Source organism: Callionymus lyra, chromosome 17 (genome assembly GCF_982586985.1).
Source record: "Callionymus lyra chromosome 17, fCalLyr1.hap1.1, whole genome shotgun sequence".
NCBI classification, from domain to species: Eukaryota; Metazoa; Chordata; class Actinopteri; order Syngnathiformes; family Callionymidae; genus Callionymus; species Callionymus lyra.
Genome location: NC_141834.1, coordinates 24,796,158 through 24,813,405, shown reverse-complemented (window position 1 = coordinate 24,813,405; position 17,248 = coordinate 24,796,158). Strand labels below are relative to the sequence as shown.

Sequence of the window (17,248 nt, the reverse complement as noted above, 5' to 3'; positions counted from 1 at the left end):
TTTGTACAAAACCTCATAAATAAAATAAATAATCAAGTCTGGCAGGAAGTGAGGTCACGCGTCAGCTTCAGTGATTGACAGGCTTCTCTGTGCTGCTGGGCGGAGTCATAGTGGTGACCATGGCGACGGGAGACATCTGATGGCTGGGGCTGTCAATCATCCGCTCCTGAGCTCGTCTCTGAAGGAAAGACTTGATGGTCAAACAAAGATGGCCGCCACCGTCAGTGTCAATAAAGTTGCGTTTGAAGTCACGTGACCAACAACCTTGACCACGTGTTTAAAGTGTTCTGGTGCAGAAGAGAAGCGAGTCACGTGTAGCGCGCTATCCTGATGCATACTTACTTCTAGTGTACTAAGAGAAGTATGTGTGAGACATACTATCTGTGGAGGATTAGTTACTAGTTAGTACGTACACTATCCTGATGCATACTAACTTCTAGTGTACTAAGAGAAGTATGTGTGAGACATATTATCTGTGGAGGATTAGTTACTAGTTAGTACGTACACTATCCTGATGATACTAACTTCTAGTATACTAAGAGAAGTATGTTTTTTGAGACACACACACAAGCGCTCTGTGCTATGATTGGCTCGTAGTGTAAAGTAAACCGTATCGTATCATTGGCTGAAACACCTGTCACTCACTGAGATGTTCATGTGCGCCGAGTATGTTGTGTGTTATGTATGTGCTGTGAGTCACGGGTCACGGGTCTCGGGTCAGACTCACCAGCAGGTCCAAGTAGCTGACGTGGGTCTGGATGTTGTGCCGGTCGTCAGGCAGGACTTTGTGGAAGTTCTTCAGCTGAGGTTTGGGCTCCGAGCTCAGGGCGAGCATGAAGGGCGTCATCCAGCGCAGGCAGGGGGCGACCACCTCCCACGTCAGTCCTGCAGAGGTGAGGGTTCAGATCCCGCCGGCTGAGCTCCAGCACACACACACACTCACACACACACTCACCCGAGACCCTCTGGACCACCTCGAAGGACGACAGGTGGGCGAGCGCGGCCGCGGCGAGTACGCTGTAGCTGAAGTCCAGCGAGGACGCGTCCATCATGCACACGTCCAGCAGCTGAGGTCAGAGGTCAGAGGTCAGCCACACACACGCACACACGCTTGACGCGTCGGCGCGGGTCGTACCTGGGTCACCTGGATGTAGGTCTCCTGGCAGAAGCCCGGCTTCAGCAGGTCCCGGTCCTGGTCCTGGACCTGCAGCTGACTGTAGAGCTTCAGCCACGAGATGGGCGTCTCTGGGCTCAGGTTCCAGTTGAGAGCCTGCAGAGCCACAAGAAGCGGGTCAGAAGCGGGTCAGAAGCGGGTCAGAAGCGGGTCAGAACCAGACGCCTGAGCCAGACCTTCAGGATGTGCAGCTCCATCTGCTGGATGTCCCAGACGTCGCAGGCTCCGTCCGTCACGTAGGAGAACTCGAAGATCTTCGGGGGGTAGATCTCCTGCGGGCGAGGACCGGCGAGGACCGGGTGAGTCGGGCGCAGACAGGAAGTGACCTCGGAGCACTGACCTCCATCTTGGCGGCGACGAAGAGCGCGGTGATGCCGATGAGCTGCAGCAGGTCTTTGCTGACGTCCTGCTGGGTCATCATGAAGCGGTCGAAGAAGTCCTGGGCCAGGTACGCCGTCTGCCGGTGCAGGCAGTACACCTCGCTCACCTGCGGGGGCACAAGGTCACACAGGGGCTCCGGCAGCTCAGAGGTCAGAAGGTCACACCTCTAGCAGCCAGTCCAGCAGGATGGACCTCATGTTGGCCTGAAGGTTCTGGTGCTGCTGCAGGTAGTTCTGCTCGTGAACGTATGTGAGCTCCTTGTTCAGCATCTGGATCCACACGTCGTCGGCACTGGCCCAGCTACACACACACACACACACACACACACACAGGTGTTACACACACACACACACAGGTGTTACACACACACAGGTGTTACACACACACACACACACACACAGGTGTTACACACACACACACACACACAGGTGTTACACACACACACACACAGGTGTTACACACACACACACACAGGTGTTACACACACACACACACAGGTGTTACACACACACACACACAGGTGTTACACACACACACACACAGGTGTTACACACACACACACACAGGTGTTACACACACACACACACAGGTGTTACACACACACACACACAGGTGTTACACACACACACACAGGTGTTACACACACACACACAGGTGTTACACACACACACACACACAGGTGTTACACACACACACACACACACAGGTGTTACACACACACACACACACACAGGTGTTACACACACACACACACACACAGGTGTTACACACACACAGGTGAGACACACACACAGGTGAGACACACACACACACACAGGTGAGACACACACACACACACAGGTGTTACACACACACACACACAGGTGTTACACACACACACACACAGGTGTTACACACACACACACACAGGTGTTACACACACACACACACAGGTGTTACACACACACACACACAGGTGTTACACACACACACACAGGTGTTACACACACACACACAGGTGTTACACACACACAGGTGAGACACACACACAGGTGAGACACACACACAGGTGAGACACACACACAGGTGAGACACACACACAGGTGAGACACACACACAGGTGAGACACACACACACAGGTGTTAGACACACACACACACACACACACACACCTGAGGGGGGGCAGGGGTGCTGCTCTGATGAACAGGTTCTTGAAGATATACTGGTGAGTGAAGGTCGACTCGTGTCGGGGCTCCAGCTCTTTGTGAGGCGTCTCTATGAGGACACACGGGGTCACGGAGGTCACGCCGTCCTCGGACCAGCACCTCTGGAACACACACACGTCAGTCTTCACACACACACACACACACACGCACGCACACGCGCACACACACCTGGATCTGGTAGCTGTGCTTCTTGGCGACGCTGACTCTCCTCTTGCTCGCCTGCACAACACACGTCACATCAACACGTGTTCACTTTGTGTTGGTCGTCACACTGACCTTTGACCTTCTCTTCCTCACTGGACCTTTGATCTCGTCAAGAGTGTTCGAGTCCCGAACCTGCAGTGTTGTGTTGCTGCAGAGAAGAACACACACATGAGTCACACACACTTGCACAACCTGTGGTTTTGTGTACATACGTGTTTGTGTGTGTGTACATACGTGTGTGTGTGTGTACATACATGTGTGTGTACATACGTGCGTACATATGTGGGCGTGTGTACATACGTGTGTGTGTACATACATGTGTGTGTACATACATGTGTGTGTGTGTGTGTACATGTGTGTGTGTACATGTGTGTGTGTGTACAAACATGTGTGTGTACATACGTGCGTACATATGTGGGCGTGTGTACATACGTGTGTGTGTGTGTGTGTACATGTGTGTGTGTACATGTGTGTGTGTGTACAAACATGTGTGTGTACATACGTGCGTACATATGTGGGCGTGTGTACATACGTGTGTGTGTGTGTGTGTACATGTGTGTGTGTACATGTGTGTGTGTGTACAAACATGTGTGTGTACATACGTGCGTACATATGTGGGCGTGTGTACATACGTGTGCGTGTACATGTGTGTGTGTACATACGTGTGCGTGTACATGTGTGTGTGTACATGTGTGTGTGTGTGTGTGTACATGTGTGTGTGTGTGTGTACATGTGTGTGTGTACATGTGTACGTGTTCATGTGTGTACATGTGTACATGTGTGTGTACGTGTTCATGTGTGTGTACGTGTACATGTGTGTGTACGTGTACATGTGTGTGTGTGTGTGTACATGTGTGTGTACATGTGTGTGTGTGTGTACATGTGTGTGTGTGTGTACATGTGTGTGTGTGTGTACATGTGTGTGTACATGTGTGTGTGTGTGTGTACATGTGTGTGTGTGTGTGTGTACATGTGTGTGTGTGTGTGTACATGTGTGTGTGTACATGTGTGTGTGTACATGTGTGTGTCTCACCTGCGTCTGGACATGACTGCAGTTTTGAGCTGAAACAAAAAGAGTTGTGTGTGAATATATGTTAATGTTGTTGGGGAGGGTGAGGGTGAGGGTCAGGGGGGGGGGGGTGAGGGTCAGGAGGGGGGGTCAGGGTCAGGAGGGGGGGTGAGGGTCAGGAGGGGGGGGGGTGAGGGTCAGGAGGGGGGGGGGGGGGGTGAGGGTCAGGAGGGGGGGGGGTGAGGGTCAGGAGGGGGGGTGAGGGTCAGGAGGGGGGGGGGTGAGGGTCAGGAGGGGGGGGGGGGGGTGAGGGTCAGGAGGGGGGGGTCAGGAGGGGGGTCTCACCATCAAGAGCCAGGACAAGAGACGCGCCAGAGTGACGTCAGTGAAACGTACTCGTGACGTATGAATGATGGATTGTGATCATTATTAGTTACTTTGAAATCGGAAAAGACGTGAAAGTTCTTCTTTTAAACTTCATTATTTATTGATTATTGATTATGTTCCTGCGGAGAGAGGTCCTGGAAGCTAACAGCAGTAGGGAAGAAAGGTCCTGGAAGCTAACAGCGGGAGAGACGCTCCCTCCAAAATATCTTCAACAAAACAAAGTTTCACATTTCTGTCCTGGTAACACAAGGACATGAAGTGAACACACACTCTCACACACACACACACACACTCTCTCACACACACACACACACACACTCTCACACACACACTAATGTCTAAAGGTGCTCAAACAAAAAAATCGCGCCAATTCCAGTAGCAAAGCGGGAAGTGAGCGAGTCTGAACCGAGTCTGCGGGTCAAAGGTTCCGAGTCAGAATCTCGTCTGGACCCGAGCTCACAGTCCTGCCGGGCCCGTGAGCAAGGCTTGATGTGGAGGCAGAAGTTCTGAAGCAAAGAAGCTCAGACAAGCGCGCAGTGACGTCACAAGAGAGTAAACAAACAATAGAGAAAGAAAAGATAAACTCGTCAAACCTGGAGAAAGAGGAGAAGAAGCTTCTGTGATGTTCAGAGCAGGAGGTTCCGCTGGTTCTGACCCAGATCGTCCAGAGATTGAATGGATCAGCTGGCGCGCCGGCGCCAATCTTTAGACCCGCCTCTTGGCTTTCACCGCCGCGCATGCGCACTCCGCCCCTAGCCCGGCGCTAACTGAGCTCCTGCCGTGGCGCGAAACCCCTCGAACCCGCCAAAATGTGCCGAACCTCGTCAGGGCGCGCGGAGAATTCCCGGGACTCGAACCCGCGAAGATCCTGATGTGTTGCACTTCTTGTTCGATGAACTCTGACCTTCTGGACTCGAGTGACTGCTGGGAGTTTCGGGTCTGGTTCGGTTCTGCAGCTGCTGGAGTGGGCGGGACCGCGAGATGACGTGTTTCCGCTTCAGACATAAACAGTGCTCGCACGTGCTCGAGCTGTCAAGAGTGTGTGATCAAAAATAAACGTCAATCAATCGATCATGTTGTTGCAACGTGTGTTTATTGTTGTTGTGTTTGTCAGTGTGTTGTTGTGTTTGTCAAGTGTGTTGTTGTGTTTGTCAGTGTGTTGTTGTGTTTGTCAAGTGTGTTGTTGTGTTTGTCAGTGTGTTGTTGTGTTTGTCAAGTGTGTCGTTGTGTTTGTCAGTGTGTTGTTGTGTTTATCAAGTGTGTTGTTGTGTTTGTCAAGTGTGTTGTTGTGTTTGTCAGTGTGTTGTTGTGTTTATCAAGTGTGTTGTTGTGTTTGTCAAGTGTGTTGTAGTGTTTGTCAAGTGTGTTGTTGTGTTTGTCAGTGTGTTGTTGTGTTTATCAAGTGTGTTGTTGTGTTTGTCAGTGTGTTGTTGTGTTTATCAAGTGTGTTGTTGTGTTTATCAAGTGTGTTGTTGTGTTTATCAAGTGTGTTGTTGTGTTTGTCAGTGTGTTGTTGTGTTTGTCAGTGTGTTGTTGTGTTTATCAAGTGTGTTGTTGTGTATCTCTAGTCTGACACAAGTGTCTCTTCATGAATCACACGTTCAGAAAAAGAAAAGGTTTTAATATTTCTATAATATTTCTATAATATTTCTAACATGAGTTTCAAAAATTCCCTTTTGTCTCTTGACATGTGTCAGTCAACACGTCAACATGTCAACACGTCAACATGTCAACACAACACGTCAACATGTCAACACGTCAACATGTCAACACAACACGTCAACACGTCAACACGTCAACACGTCAACACAACATGTCAACACGTTAACATGTCAACATGTCAACATGTCAACACGTCAACATGTCAACACAACACGTCAACATGTCAACACGTCAACATGTCAACACAACACGTCAACACGTCAACACGTCAACACAACATGTCAACACGTTAACATGTCAACATGTCAACATGTCAACATAACACGTCAACACGTAAACACATCAACACATCAACACATCAACACGTCAACTAACATGTCAACACGTCAACACGTCAACACATCAACTAACATGTCAACACGTCAACTAACATGTCAACACGTCAACATGTCAACACGTCAACACATCAACACATCAACACATCAACACGTTAACATGTCAACACGTCAACACGTCAACACATCAACACATCAACTAACATGTCAACACGTCAACTAACATGTCAACACGTCAACATGTCAACACGTCAACACATCAACACATCAACACGTCAACTAACATGTCAACACGTCAACATGTCAACATGTCAACACGTCAACACATCAACACGTCAACACATCAACACGTCAACTAACATGTCAACACGTCAACACATCAACACATCAACACGTCAACTAACACGTCAACACGTCAACATGTCAACATGTCAACACGTCAACACATCAACACGTCAACACATCAACACATCAACACGTCAACTAACATGTCAACACGTCAACATGTCAACACGTCAACACATCAACACATCAACACGTCAACTAACACGTCAACACGTCAACATGTCAACACGTCAACACATCAACACGTCAACACATCAACACGTCAACTAACATGTCAACACGTCAACATGTCAACACGTCAACACATCAACATGTCAACACGTCAACACATCAACACGTCAACTAACATGTCAACACGTCAACACGTCTGCTACATGATTGGCACTTGTTGGAGAGACACTGTAGGCACTGAACTGACAGATGCTACAATATTGCTAAACACGTGTAACATCTACACAAAAACTACACACGTGTAACATCTACACGACAAACATCTATAGCGTCTCTCGTGTGAAACCCTGAGAAGAAGAAGCTGCAGCAACAATATGTTCCAACATCATGACATCATAACTTCATGACATCATAATTTCATGACATCATGACATCATAACTTCATGACATCATAACTTCATGACATCATAACTTCATGACATCATGACATCATGACATCATAACTTCATGACATCATAACTTCATGACATCATAACTTCATGACATCATAACTTCATGACATCATAATTTCATGACATCATAACTTCATGACATCATAATTTCATAACAGCATGACATCATAACTTCATGACATCATGACATCATAACTTCATGACATCATAACTTCATGACATCATAACATCATGACAGCATGACATCATAATTTCATGACATCATAACTTCATGACATCATAATTTCATGACATCATAACTTCATGACATCATAACTTCATGACATCATAACATCATAACAGCATGACATCATAACTTCATGACATCATAACTTCATGACATCATAACTTCATGACATCATAATTTCATGACATCATAACTTCATGACATCATAATTTCATGACATCATAACTTCATGACATCATAATTTCATGACTTCATGACATCATGACATCATAACTTCATGACATCATAACTTCATGACTTCATGACATCATGACATCATAACTTCATGACATCATAACTTCATGACATCATAACTTCATGACATCATAACTTCATGACATCATGACATCATGACATCATGACATCATAACTTCATGACATCATAACAGCATGACATCATAACTTCATGACATCATAACTTCATGACATCATAACTTCATGACTTCATGACATCATGACATCATGACATCATGACATCATAACTTCATGACATCATAACTTCATGACATCATAACTTCATGACATCATAACTTCATGACATCATGACATCATGACATCATGACATCATAACTTCATGACATCATAACAGCATGACATCATAACTTCATGACATCATAACTTCATGACATCATAACTTCATGACTTCATGACATCATGACATCATGACATCATGACATCATGACATCATAACTTCATGACATCATAACTTCATGACATCATAACTTCATGACTTCATGACATCATGACATCATGACATCATGACATCATGACATCATAACTTCATGACATCATAACTTCATGACATCATAACTTCATGACTTCATGACATCATGACATCATGACATCATAACTTCATAACTTCATGACATCATAACATCATGACATCATGACATCATGACATCATGACATCATAACTTCATGACATCATAACTTCATGACATCATGACATCATGACATCATGACATCATGACATCATGACATCATAACTTCATGACAGCATAACATCATGACATCATGACATCATGACATCATGACATCATAACTTCATGACATCATGACATCATAACATCATAACAGCATAACATCATGACATCATGACATCATGACATCATAACTTCATGACATCATAATTTCATGACATCATAACTTCATAACTTCATGACATCATAACTTCATGACATCATGACATCATAACTTCATGACATCATAACATCATGACATCATGACTTGAGGGAGTCAGTAGTTGAGGCGTCTCTGGCTCGGCTGCTGAAGGACACACTTGTTGTGCGTCTTGTGCGGTCGCAGCAGGTTCAGACGCTGAAGACTGTTCCGCGAGGACGTCTGAGCAGAACCAGACACGAGGTCCGTCCGACTGGACCGGTTCGATGCCAGGAGGCGACTGTTGGAACGCTGCTTCGCCGCTGCACCCTCCGGCCTGCAGGGGGAGACAGAGAGTGAGTCCTCACAGCCCCACAGTAGGGGTCACACCTGCTGACCTCACCTGGGTCTGGGAGCATCCAGGGAGCGCCGGCCCTTCTTCCTGCTGCAGGCGGGCGAGGTGCTGGTGGTCAGGCCCGGATGAAGGTGCAGTCTGGGGGTCCGGTGCCGCACGTACACCGACATGCTGGGGTGTTCGATCAGCAGGTCTTCCAGGGGGCTGGACTCCAGGACATGACCTCTGAACCCTGTGAAGCACGCGGGCGGCGTGACGAACCAGCTCTCCTCCATAGAAGTCCGGTCCACACACAGGAAGTCCTCGCCCGCCTCAGCACCGCCGCCCGGGTCCGTGTCTGTGGTCCAGTTCAAGGGCGTGCAGGAGGCGTACCTTAGTGCCGGGGCCACCATGGGGGTCTGGATCTGGACCAGGTCCTCGTCTATTGGACTCCCTGAGGTTCCAGAACCTGTCGATGGATTTATTATACAAATATATTTTCAAAAAACTTTTTTTTTTAAGTTAATCACAAACATTTCTCGAGGAATTTGAAAACAATTAAGAAAAACAAAATGGTTTCAGTCACGTGACCAGGTCTCACCCAGGTAGTCGACAAGGATCCAGTCTTCGTCAACTTCCGCTTTCTCGTCTCCATGACAACCGCTGGGTCTCAGCTCCTCCACGACGCCCCCGAAGAGGGCGCTCGTGAGCCGCTGGAACATCCCGGGCTCGGCTGGTCATCGAGGGGTCAGGGGGGTCATCGACCTCCGTCCTGTTGGGTCGAGAAGTGTCACACACCTGTGCGCAGGTGAGACGCGCGCGTGCTCACGAGAACACGCCTCGGTCAGTGAAACTAGTCTAACTAGTGTAACTAACTAGAGAACCCGTGAACGAGTCTGTGGGCTCGAGCTCTCGAGACGCACCTTTGACCCTCGTGGAAGTTCAGCGCGCGAACCAACAACTGACCTCGAGTGATGACGTGTCGTGACGTCGATGAAAGTGGAGTCTGTGGTTCGGATCCAGACTTCTGCGGCTCGATCCTCGTCCTTTGTTGTTGTTGTGAAGCAGCTCCAACAGCTGATCGACGTGACGTCACGCCAAGGCGCGGCTCGACCAATGAGCGGAGCCGCTGGAAGCTTCATTCGACCAATCACGTCTTAGGAAATGAGCTACGTCACAAACACTTCCTGTTTTGAGCCGTGAACAAACATTTGAATACTTTATTCAAACTACAGTCAGAGTGACGTCACAGAGACGGTATACGTGTCAGATCACGTGACACTGAAGGTCAGAAACAGCGGTCCACACATGTGCTGACGTAACATCATCATGAAGCGCGTCATCAGTGTTGGTGTCGACACTAATCCACTTGATGACGTCATCGAGCTCAATGACCTGTTGGCGGAACATAATGAAATATATAGGTGTGTGTTTGTACGTGTGTATGTGTGTGTACGTGTGTATGTGTATAGGTGTGTGTGTGTACGTGTGTATGTGTGTGTACGTCCGATGTGTATAGGTGTGTGTATGTGTATGTATGTATGTAGGGGTGTGTGTGTGTGTGTGTGTACGTGTGTGTACGTGTGTGCGTGTGTGTGTGTGTGTGTGTGTCTGTATGTGTCAATCCTGAGTGTCTATAAAAGGTCAGAGGTCACAGCAGAGAGACCCTATATGATGACATCATCTCCTCACGTGACCCTGAGGGCTCTGGTCATTACACCTGCTCTCAGGTGAGTCTCCGGGCTCCAGGGTAGTCGGGGCAACAGGCAGCAGATCCTCCTCCTGAGACTCGGGGTCATGTGACTTGAGAGACGTGTCAGTCAGAGGAACATACATGTAGTTATGTCTCCGTGACGACGAAGAGCCTTGACCTGCGCGACACGCTCGCACATGAGTCATCAGACTGATGGACAGCAGGAGGGAGAGCAGCACGGTGAGGGTCAGCCATGAGGACCTGGACACATGTCACCCGTCAATCATTGTCACCCATCAATCATCCTGCACGTCACCCGTCAATCATTGTCACCCATCAATCATCCTGCACGTCACCCGTCAATCATTGTCACCCATCAATCATCCTGCACGTCACCCGTCAATCATTGTCACCCGTCAATCATCCTGCACGTCACCCGTGAATCATTGTCACCCGTCAATCATCCTGCACGTCACCCGTCAATCATCCTGCACGTCACCCATCAATCATCCTGCACGTCACCCGTGAATCATTGTCACCCGTGAATCATCCTGCACGTCACCCGTCAATCATTGTCACCCGTCAATCATCCTGCACGTCACCCGTCAATCATTGTCACCCGTCAATCATCCTGCACGTCACCCGTGAATCATTGTCACCCATCAATCATCCTGCACGTCACCAGTCAATCATTGTCACCCGTGAATCATCCTGCACGTCACCCGTGAATCATTGTCACCCGTCAATCATCCTGCACGTCACCCGTCAATCATTGTCACCCGTCAATCATCCTGCACGTCACCCGTCAATCATTGTCACCCATCAATCATCCTGCACGTCACCCGTCAATCATTGTCACCCGTCAATTATCCTGCACGTCACCCGTCAATCATTGTCACCCCTCAATCATCCTGCACGTCACCCGTCAATCATTGTCACCCGTCAATCATCCTGCACGTCACCCGTCAATCATTGTCACCCCTCAATCATCCTGCACGTCACCCGTCAATCATTGTCACCCGTCAATTATCCTGCACGTCAATCATCCTGCACGTCACCCGTGAATCATCCTGCACGTCACCCGTGAATCATCATGCACGTCACCCGTGAATCATTGTCACCCCTCAATCATCCTGCACGTCACCCGTCAATCATTGTCACCCCTCAATCATCCTGCACGTCACCCGTCAATCATTGTCACCCCTCAATCATCCTGCACGTCACCCGTCAATCATCCTGCACGTCACCCGTGAATCATTGTCACCCCTCAATCATCCTGCACGTCACCCGTCAATCATTGTCACCCGTCAATTATCCTGCACGTCACCCGTCAATCATTGTCACCCGTCAATCATCCTGCACGTCACCCGTCAATCATTGTCACCCCTCAATCATCCTGCACGTCACCCGTCAATCATTGTCACCCGTCAATCATCCTGCACGTCACCCGTGAATCATTGTCACCCATCAATCATCCTGCACGTCACCCTTCAATCATTGTCACCCGTCAATCATCCTGCACGTCACCCGTGAATCATTGTCACCCGTCAATCATCCTGCACGTCACCCGTCAATCATTGTCACCCGTCAATCATCCTGCACGTCACCCGTGAATCATTGTCACCCATCAATCATCCTGCACGTCACCCGTGAATCATTGTCACCCGTCAATTATCCTGCACGTCACCCGTCAATCATTGTCACCCCTCAATCATCCTGCACGTCACCCGTCAATCATTGTCACCCGTCAATCATCCTGCACGTCACCCGTCAATCATTGTCACCCCTCAATCATCCTGCACGTCACCCGTCAATCATTGTCACCCGTCAATTATCCTGCACGTCAATCATCCTGCACGTCACCCGTGAATCATCCTGCACGTCACCCGTGAATCATTGTCACCCCTCAATCATCCTGCACGTCACCCGTCAATCATTGTCACCCCTCAATCATCCTGCACGTCACCCGTCAATCATTGTCACCCCTCAATCATCCTGCACGTCACCCGTGAATCATCCTGCACGTCACCCGTGAATCATTGTCACCCCTCAATCATCCTGCACGTCACCCGTCAATCATTGTCACCCCTCAATCATCCTGCACGTCACCCGTCAATCATTGTCACCCGTCAATTATCCTGCACGTCACCCGTCAATCATTGTCACCCGTCAATCATCCTGCACGTCACCCGTCAATCATTGTCACCCCTCAATCATCCTGCACGTCACCCGTCAATCATTGTCACCCGTCAATCATCCTGCACGTCACCCGTCAATCATTGTCACCCGTCAATTATCCTGCACGTCACCCGTCAATCATTGTCACCCGTCAATTATCCTGCACGTCACCCGTCAATCATCCTGCACGTCACCTGTCAATCATTGTCACCCGTCAATTATCCTGCACGTCACCCGTCAATCATCCTGCACGTCACCCGTCAATCATTGTCACCCGTCAATCATCCTGCACGTCACCCGTCAATCATTGTCACCCGTCAATCATCCTGCACGTCACCCGTCAATCATTGTCACCCGTCAATCATCCTGCACGTCACCTGTCAAACATCCTGCACGTCAATCATTCCACACCACAGCCGTCACTCACTCAGTCAGGTGACTTTGACCTTCGACCTCCCTGTTCCGTGTCCATGACGACAACATGTGTCTGGCTAAACACAGTCCAGCTGTAAAAAAGAAACTGTTGAGTGTGTGTGTGTGTGAGTGTGTGCGTGTGTCTGTCCGTGTGTGTCTCACCTGTGTACAGTGTGTCATTGACTCCTTGTGCTGTGAAGTTACAACTTCCTGTCACATGATCACAAGGACAATGATCCTCACATCGACAACGTTCTGCACACGACAATCCGAACAACCCAGGAGGACACACTAACACACAAATATACACCGTCACTGTTACACACACTGACACACAAATATACACCATCACGTTACACACACTGACACACAAATATATACCGTCACCGTTACACACACTGACACACAAATATACACCGTCACTGTTACACACACTGACACACAAATATACACCGTCACGTTACACACACTGACACACAAATATATACTGTCACCGTTACACACACTGACACACAAATATACACCATCACCGTTACACACACTGACACACAAATATACACTGTCACCGTTACACACACTGACACAAAAATATACACCGTCACACACAAATATACACCGTCACCGTTACACACACTGAAACACAAATATACACCGTCACCGTTACACACACTGACACACAAATATAAACCGTCACTGTTACACACACTGACACACAAATATACAACGTCACTGTAACACACACTGACACAAATATACACCGTCACCGTTACACACACTGACACACAAATATACACCGTCACTGTTACACACACTGACACACAAATATACACCGTCACTGTTACACACACTGACACACAAACATACACCGTCATTGTTACACACACAAATACTCAGACAAACCTTCTTGACATGCATCACCATGGTAACCAGGTGTACAGGTGCAGCCTCCGGTCACATGATCACACACTCCTCCATTGACGCACACACATGTGTGACTGCAGGCGTCTCCGTAGAGAGAGGGGGGGCACACTGATGGGGGTCAGAGGTCAGCTCGGCAGGTGTTGCTCTGTATTGTGTTTACCTTCAGTGCAGTTCTGTCCACGCCAGCCTGGATCACACACACACCCTCCTGCAGACACACACATCATGTCAGACACACACACCCTCCTGCAGACACACACATCATGTCAGACACACACACCCTCCTGCAGAGACACACATCATGTCAGACACACACATCATGTAAGACACACACATCATGTCAGACACACACATCATGTCAGACACACACATCATGTCAGACACACACATCATGTCAGACACACACACCCTCCTGCAGACACACACACACCCTCCTGCAGACACACACACCCTCCTGCAGACACACACATCATGTCAGACACACACACCCTCCTGCAGACACACACATCATGTCAGACACACACACCCTCCTGCAGAGACACACACCCTCCTGCAGACACACACATCATGTCAGACACACACACCCTCCTGCAGAGACACACATCATGTCAGACACACACATCATGTCAGACACACACATCATGTCAGACACACACACCCTCCTGCAGACACACACATCATGTCAGACACACACATCATGTCAGACACACACACCCTCCTGCAGACACACACATCATGTCAGACACACACACCCTCCTGCAGACACACACACCCTCCTGCAGAGACACACACACGCACACACAGTACTGACCGCTGGTACAGACTCCTCGGGCGCCACAGTCCTGTTGGCACCTCAGGGAGTCGCAGGTGGATCCGGTCCAGAACCCTCGACAGACACACTGACCGTCCAGGCAGTCGCCGTTGCCGCTGCAGTCGTGGCGAGGCTGGCACTGCGGTGGGCGCACACACAGGACGGTGGACACAGGGCGAGCGCAGCGCCACCTGCTGTCGTTCTTACTGGGGGTGACAATGAAAAACAGAACCTCTGGTGAAGGTCAAGGAGGTCACAGACTCACCACTCGTCAGACGGGTAACTGGCCAGCGAACCTGCAGACGCAAAGGTGGAGGACCCGCCGCCGTCCAGGTTGATGGCGTTAATGGCGCCATTCTGCTTCAGGAAGTTTGCGACCTCCCACAGATTCATCCTGTCACACGCGACACACGTGTTCCAACTGACCCGTGACCTCCCGACCCCTGCTATGGTACTGACCCGCGCGCCCCCGTCTGACCGTCAACCTGGAACAGGATCAAGCGTCCAGCAGCGTCGTGAGCCACCGCGCTCCGAGCCGACACCACGTCCACGAAGTAACGCAGGTCACCTGAAGACACACACTGTCGTCACGACACACTGTTGTCACGACACACTGTTGTCACGACACACTGTTGTCACGACACACTGTTGTCACGACACACTGTTGTCACGACACACTGCATCACCACACACTGCATCACCACACACTGCATCACCACACACTGCATCACCACACACTGCATCACCACACACTGCATCACCACACACTGCATCACCACATACTGCATCACCACACACTGCATCACCACACACTGTACACCACACACGTCATCACCACACACTGCATCACCACACACTGCATCACCACATACTGCATCACCACACACTGCATCACCACACACTGTACACCACACACTGTACACCACACACATCATCACCACACACTGCATCACCACATACTGCATCACCACACACTGTACACCACACACGTCATCACCACACACTGCATCACCACATACTGCATCACCACACACTGCATCACCACACACTGCATCAGGACACACTGTACACCACACACTGTACACCACACACTGCATCAGGACACACTGTACACCACACACTGTACACCACACACTGCATCAGGACACACTGTACACCACACACTGTACACCACACACTGCATCACCACATACTGCATCACCACACACTGTACACCACACACTGTACACCACACACGTCATCACCACACACTGCATCAGGACACACTGTACACCACACACATTATCACCACATACTGCATCACCACACACTGTACACCACACACTGTACACCACACACGTCATCACCACACACTGTACACCACACACTGTACACCACACACATTATCACCACACACTGTACACCACACACTGTACACCACACACATTATCACCACACACTGTACACCACACACATCATCACCACACACTGCATCACCACATACTGCATCACCACACACTGTACACCACACACGTCATCACCACACACTGCATCACCACATACTGCATCACCACACACGTCATCACCACACACTGCATCAGGACACACTGTACACCACACACTGTACACCACACACTGCATCACCACACACGTCATCACCACACACTGCATCAGGACACACTGTACACCACACACATTATCACCACACACTGTACACCACACACATTATCACCACACACTGCATCACCACACACTGTACACCACACACTGTACACCACACACGTCATCACCACACACTGTACACCACACACTGTACACCACACACATTATCACCACACACTGTACACCACACACTGTACACCACACACATTATCACCACACACTGTACACCACACACTGTACACCACACACATCATCACCACACACTGCATCACCACATACTGCATCACCACACACGTCATCACCACACACTGCATCAGGACACACTGTACACCACACACTGTACACCACACACTGCATCACCTCACACGTCATCACCACACACTGCATCAGGACACACTGTACACCACACACATTATCACCACACACTGTACACCACACACATTATCACCACACACTGCATCACCACACACTGTACACCACACACGTCATCACCACACACTGTACACCACACACATTATCACCACACACTGTACACCACACACTGTACACCACACACATTATCACCACA

The 17,248-nt window shown here is 49.2% G+C and overlaps 5 protein-coding genes across 5 annotated transcripts in view; 1 reads left to right on the top strand and 4 right to left on the bottom strand.

The window, feature by feature from the left end:
• Window position 1: 1 nt before the first annotated feature.
• On the bottom strand, window positions 2-5,108 carry ccne2 (cyclin E2). Its single transcript, XM_087812569.1, has 12 exons — window positions 4,954-5,108; window positions 3,998-4,026; window positions 3,037-3,112; window positions 2,929-2,979; window positions 2,707-2,861; window positions 1,720-1,855; window positions 1,515-1,661; window positions 1,351-1,446; window positions 1,136-1,270; window positions 956-1,067; window positions 728-885; window positions 2-178 (listed from the first exon to the last, which is right to left on the bottom strand). Exons 2-12 carry the CDS (start codon window positions 4,009-4,011, stop codon window positions 68-70), a joined length of 1,191 nt encoding a protein of 396 aa, XP_087668695.1. The 5' UTR covers window positions 4,012-4,026; window positions 4,954-5,108; the 3' UTR covers window positions 2-67.
• A 3,625-nt stretch (window positions 5,109-8,733) lies between these two features.
• Window positions 8,734-10,182, bottom strand: tp53inp1 (tumor protein p53 inducible nuclear protein 1). Its single transcript, XM_087813146.1, has 4 exons — window positions 9,989-10,182; window positions 9,624-9,794; window positions 9,092-9,491; window positions 8,734-9,025 (listed from the first exon to the last, which is right to left on the bottom strand). Exons 2-4 carry the CDS (start codon window positions 9,742-9,744, stop codon window positions 8,827-8,829), a joined length of 720 nt encoding a protein of 239 aa, XP_087669272.1. The 5' UTR covers window positions 9,745-9,794; window positions 9,989-10,182; the 3' UTR covers window positions 8,734-8,826.
• Window positions 9,813-17,248, top strand: part of LOC148063115 (NADH dehydrogenase (ubiquinone) complex I, assembly factor 6-like) — a 19,928-nt gene continuing 12,492 nt past the window's right edge. Inside the window, exon 1 of the mRNA XM_087813145.1 lies at window positions 9,813-9,830. The gene's annotated coding sequence lies outside the window, so the exon portion shown is untranslated. The remainder of the gene's footprint in view (window positions 9,831-17,248) is intronic.
• Window positions 10,229-17,248, bottom strand: part of nagpa (N-acetylglucosamine-1-phosphodiester alpha-N-acetylglucosaminidase) — a 13,559-nt gene continuing 6,539 nt past the window's right edge. The window contains exons 5-12 of the mRNA XM_087813137.1: window positions 15,499-15,607; window positions 15,305-15,433; window positions 15,040-15,245; window positions 14,389-14,436; window positions 14,208-14,336; window positions 13,470-13,598; window positions 13,321-13,399; window positions 10,229-10,976 (exon numbers count right to left, since the gene is read on the bottom strand). Coding sequence (XP_087669263.1) covers window positions 10,703-10,976; window positions 13,321-13,399; window positions 13,470-13,598; window positions 14,208-14,336; window positions 14,389-14,436; window positions 15,040-15,245; window positions 15,305-15,433; window positions 15,499-15,607 — 1,103 coding nt within the window. The 3' untranslated portion in view covers window positions 10,229-10,702. The remainder of the gene's footprint in view (window positions 10,977-13,320; window positions 13,400-13,469; window positions 13,599-14,207; window positions 14,337-14,388; window positions 14,437-15,039; window positions 15,246-15,304; window positions 15,434-15,498; window positions 15,608-17,248) is intronic.
• The window catches only part of cfap418 (cilia and flagella associated protein 418), a 55,904-nt gene continuing 53,303 nt past the window's right edge, over window positions 14,648-17,248 (bottom strand). Inside the window, exon 7 of the mRNA XM_087813148.1 lies at window positions 14,648-14,662. The gene's annotated coding sequence lies outside the window, so the exon portion shown is untranslated. The remainder of the gene's footprint in view (window positions 14,663-17,248) is intronic.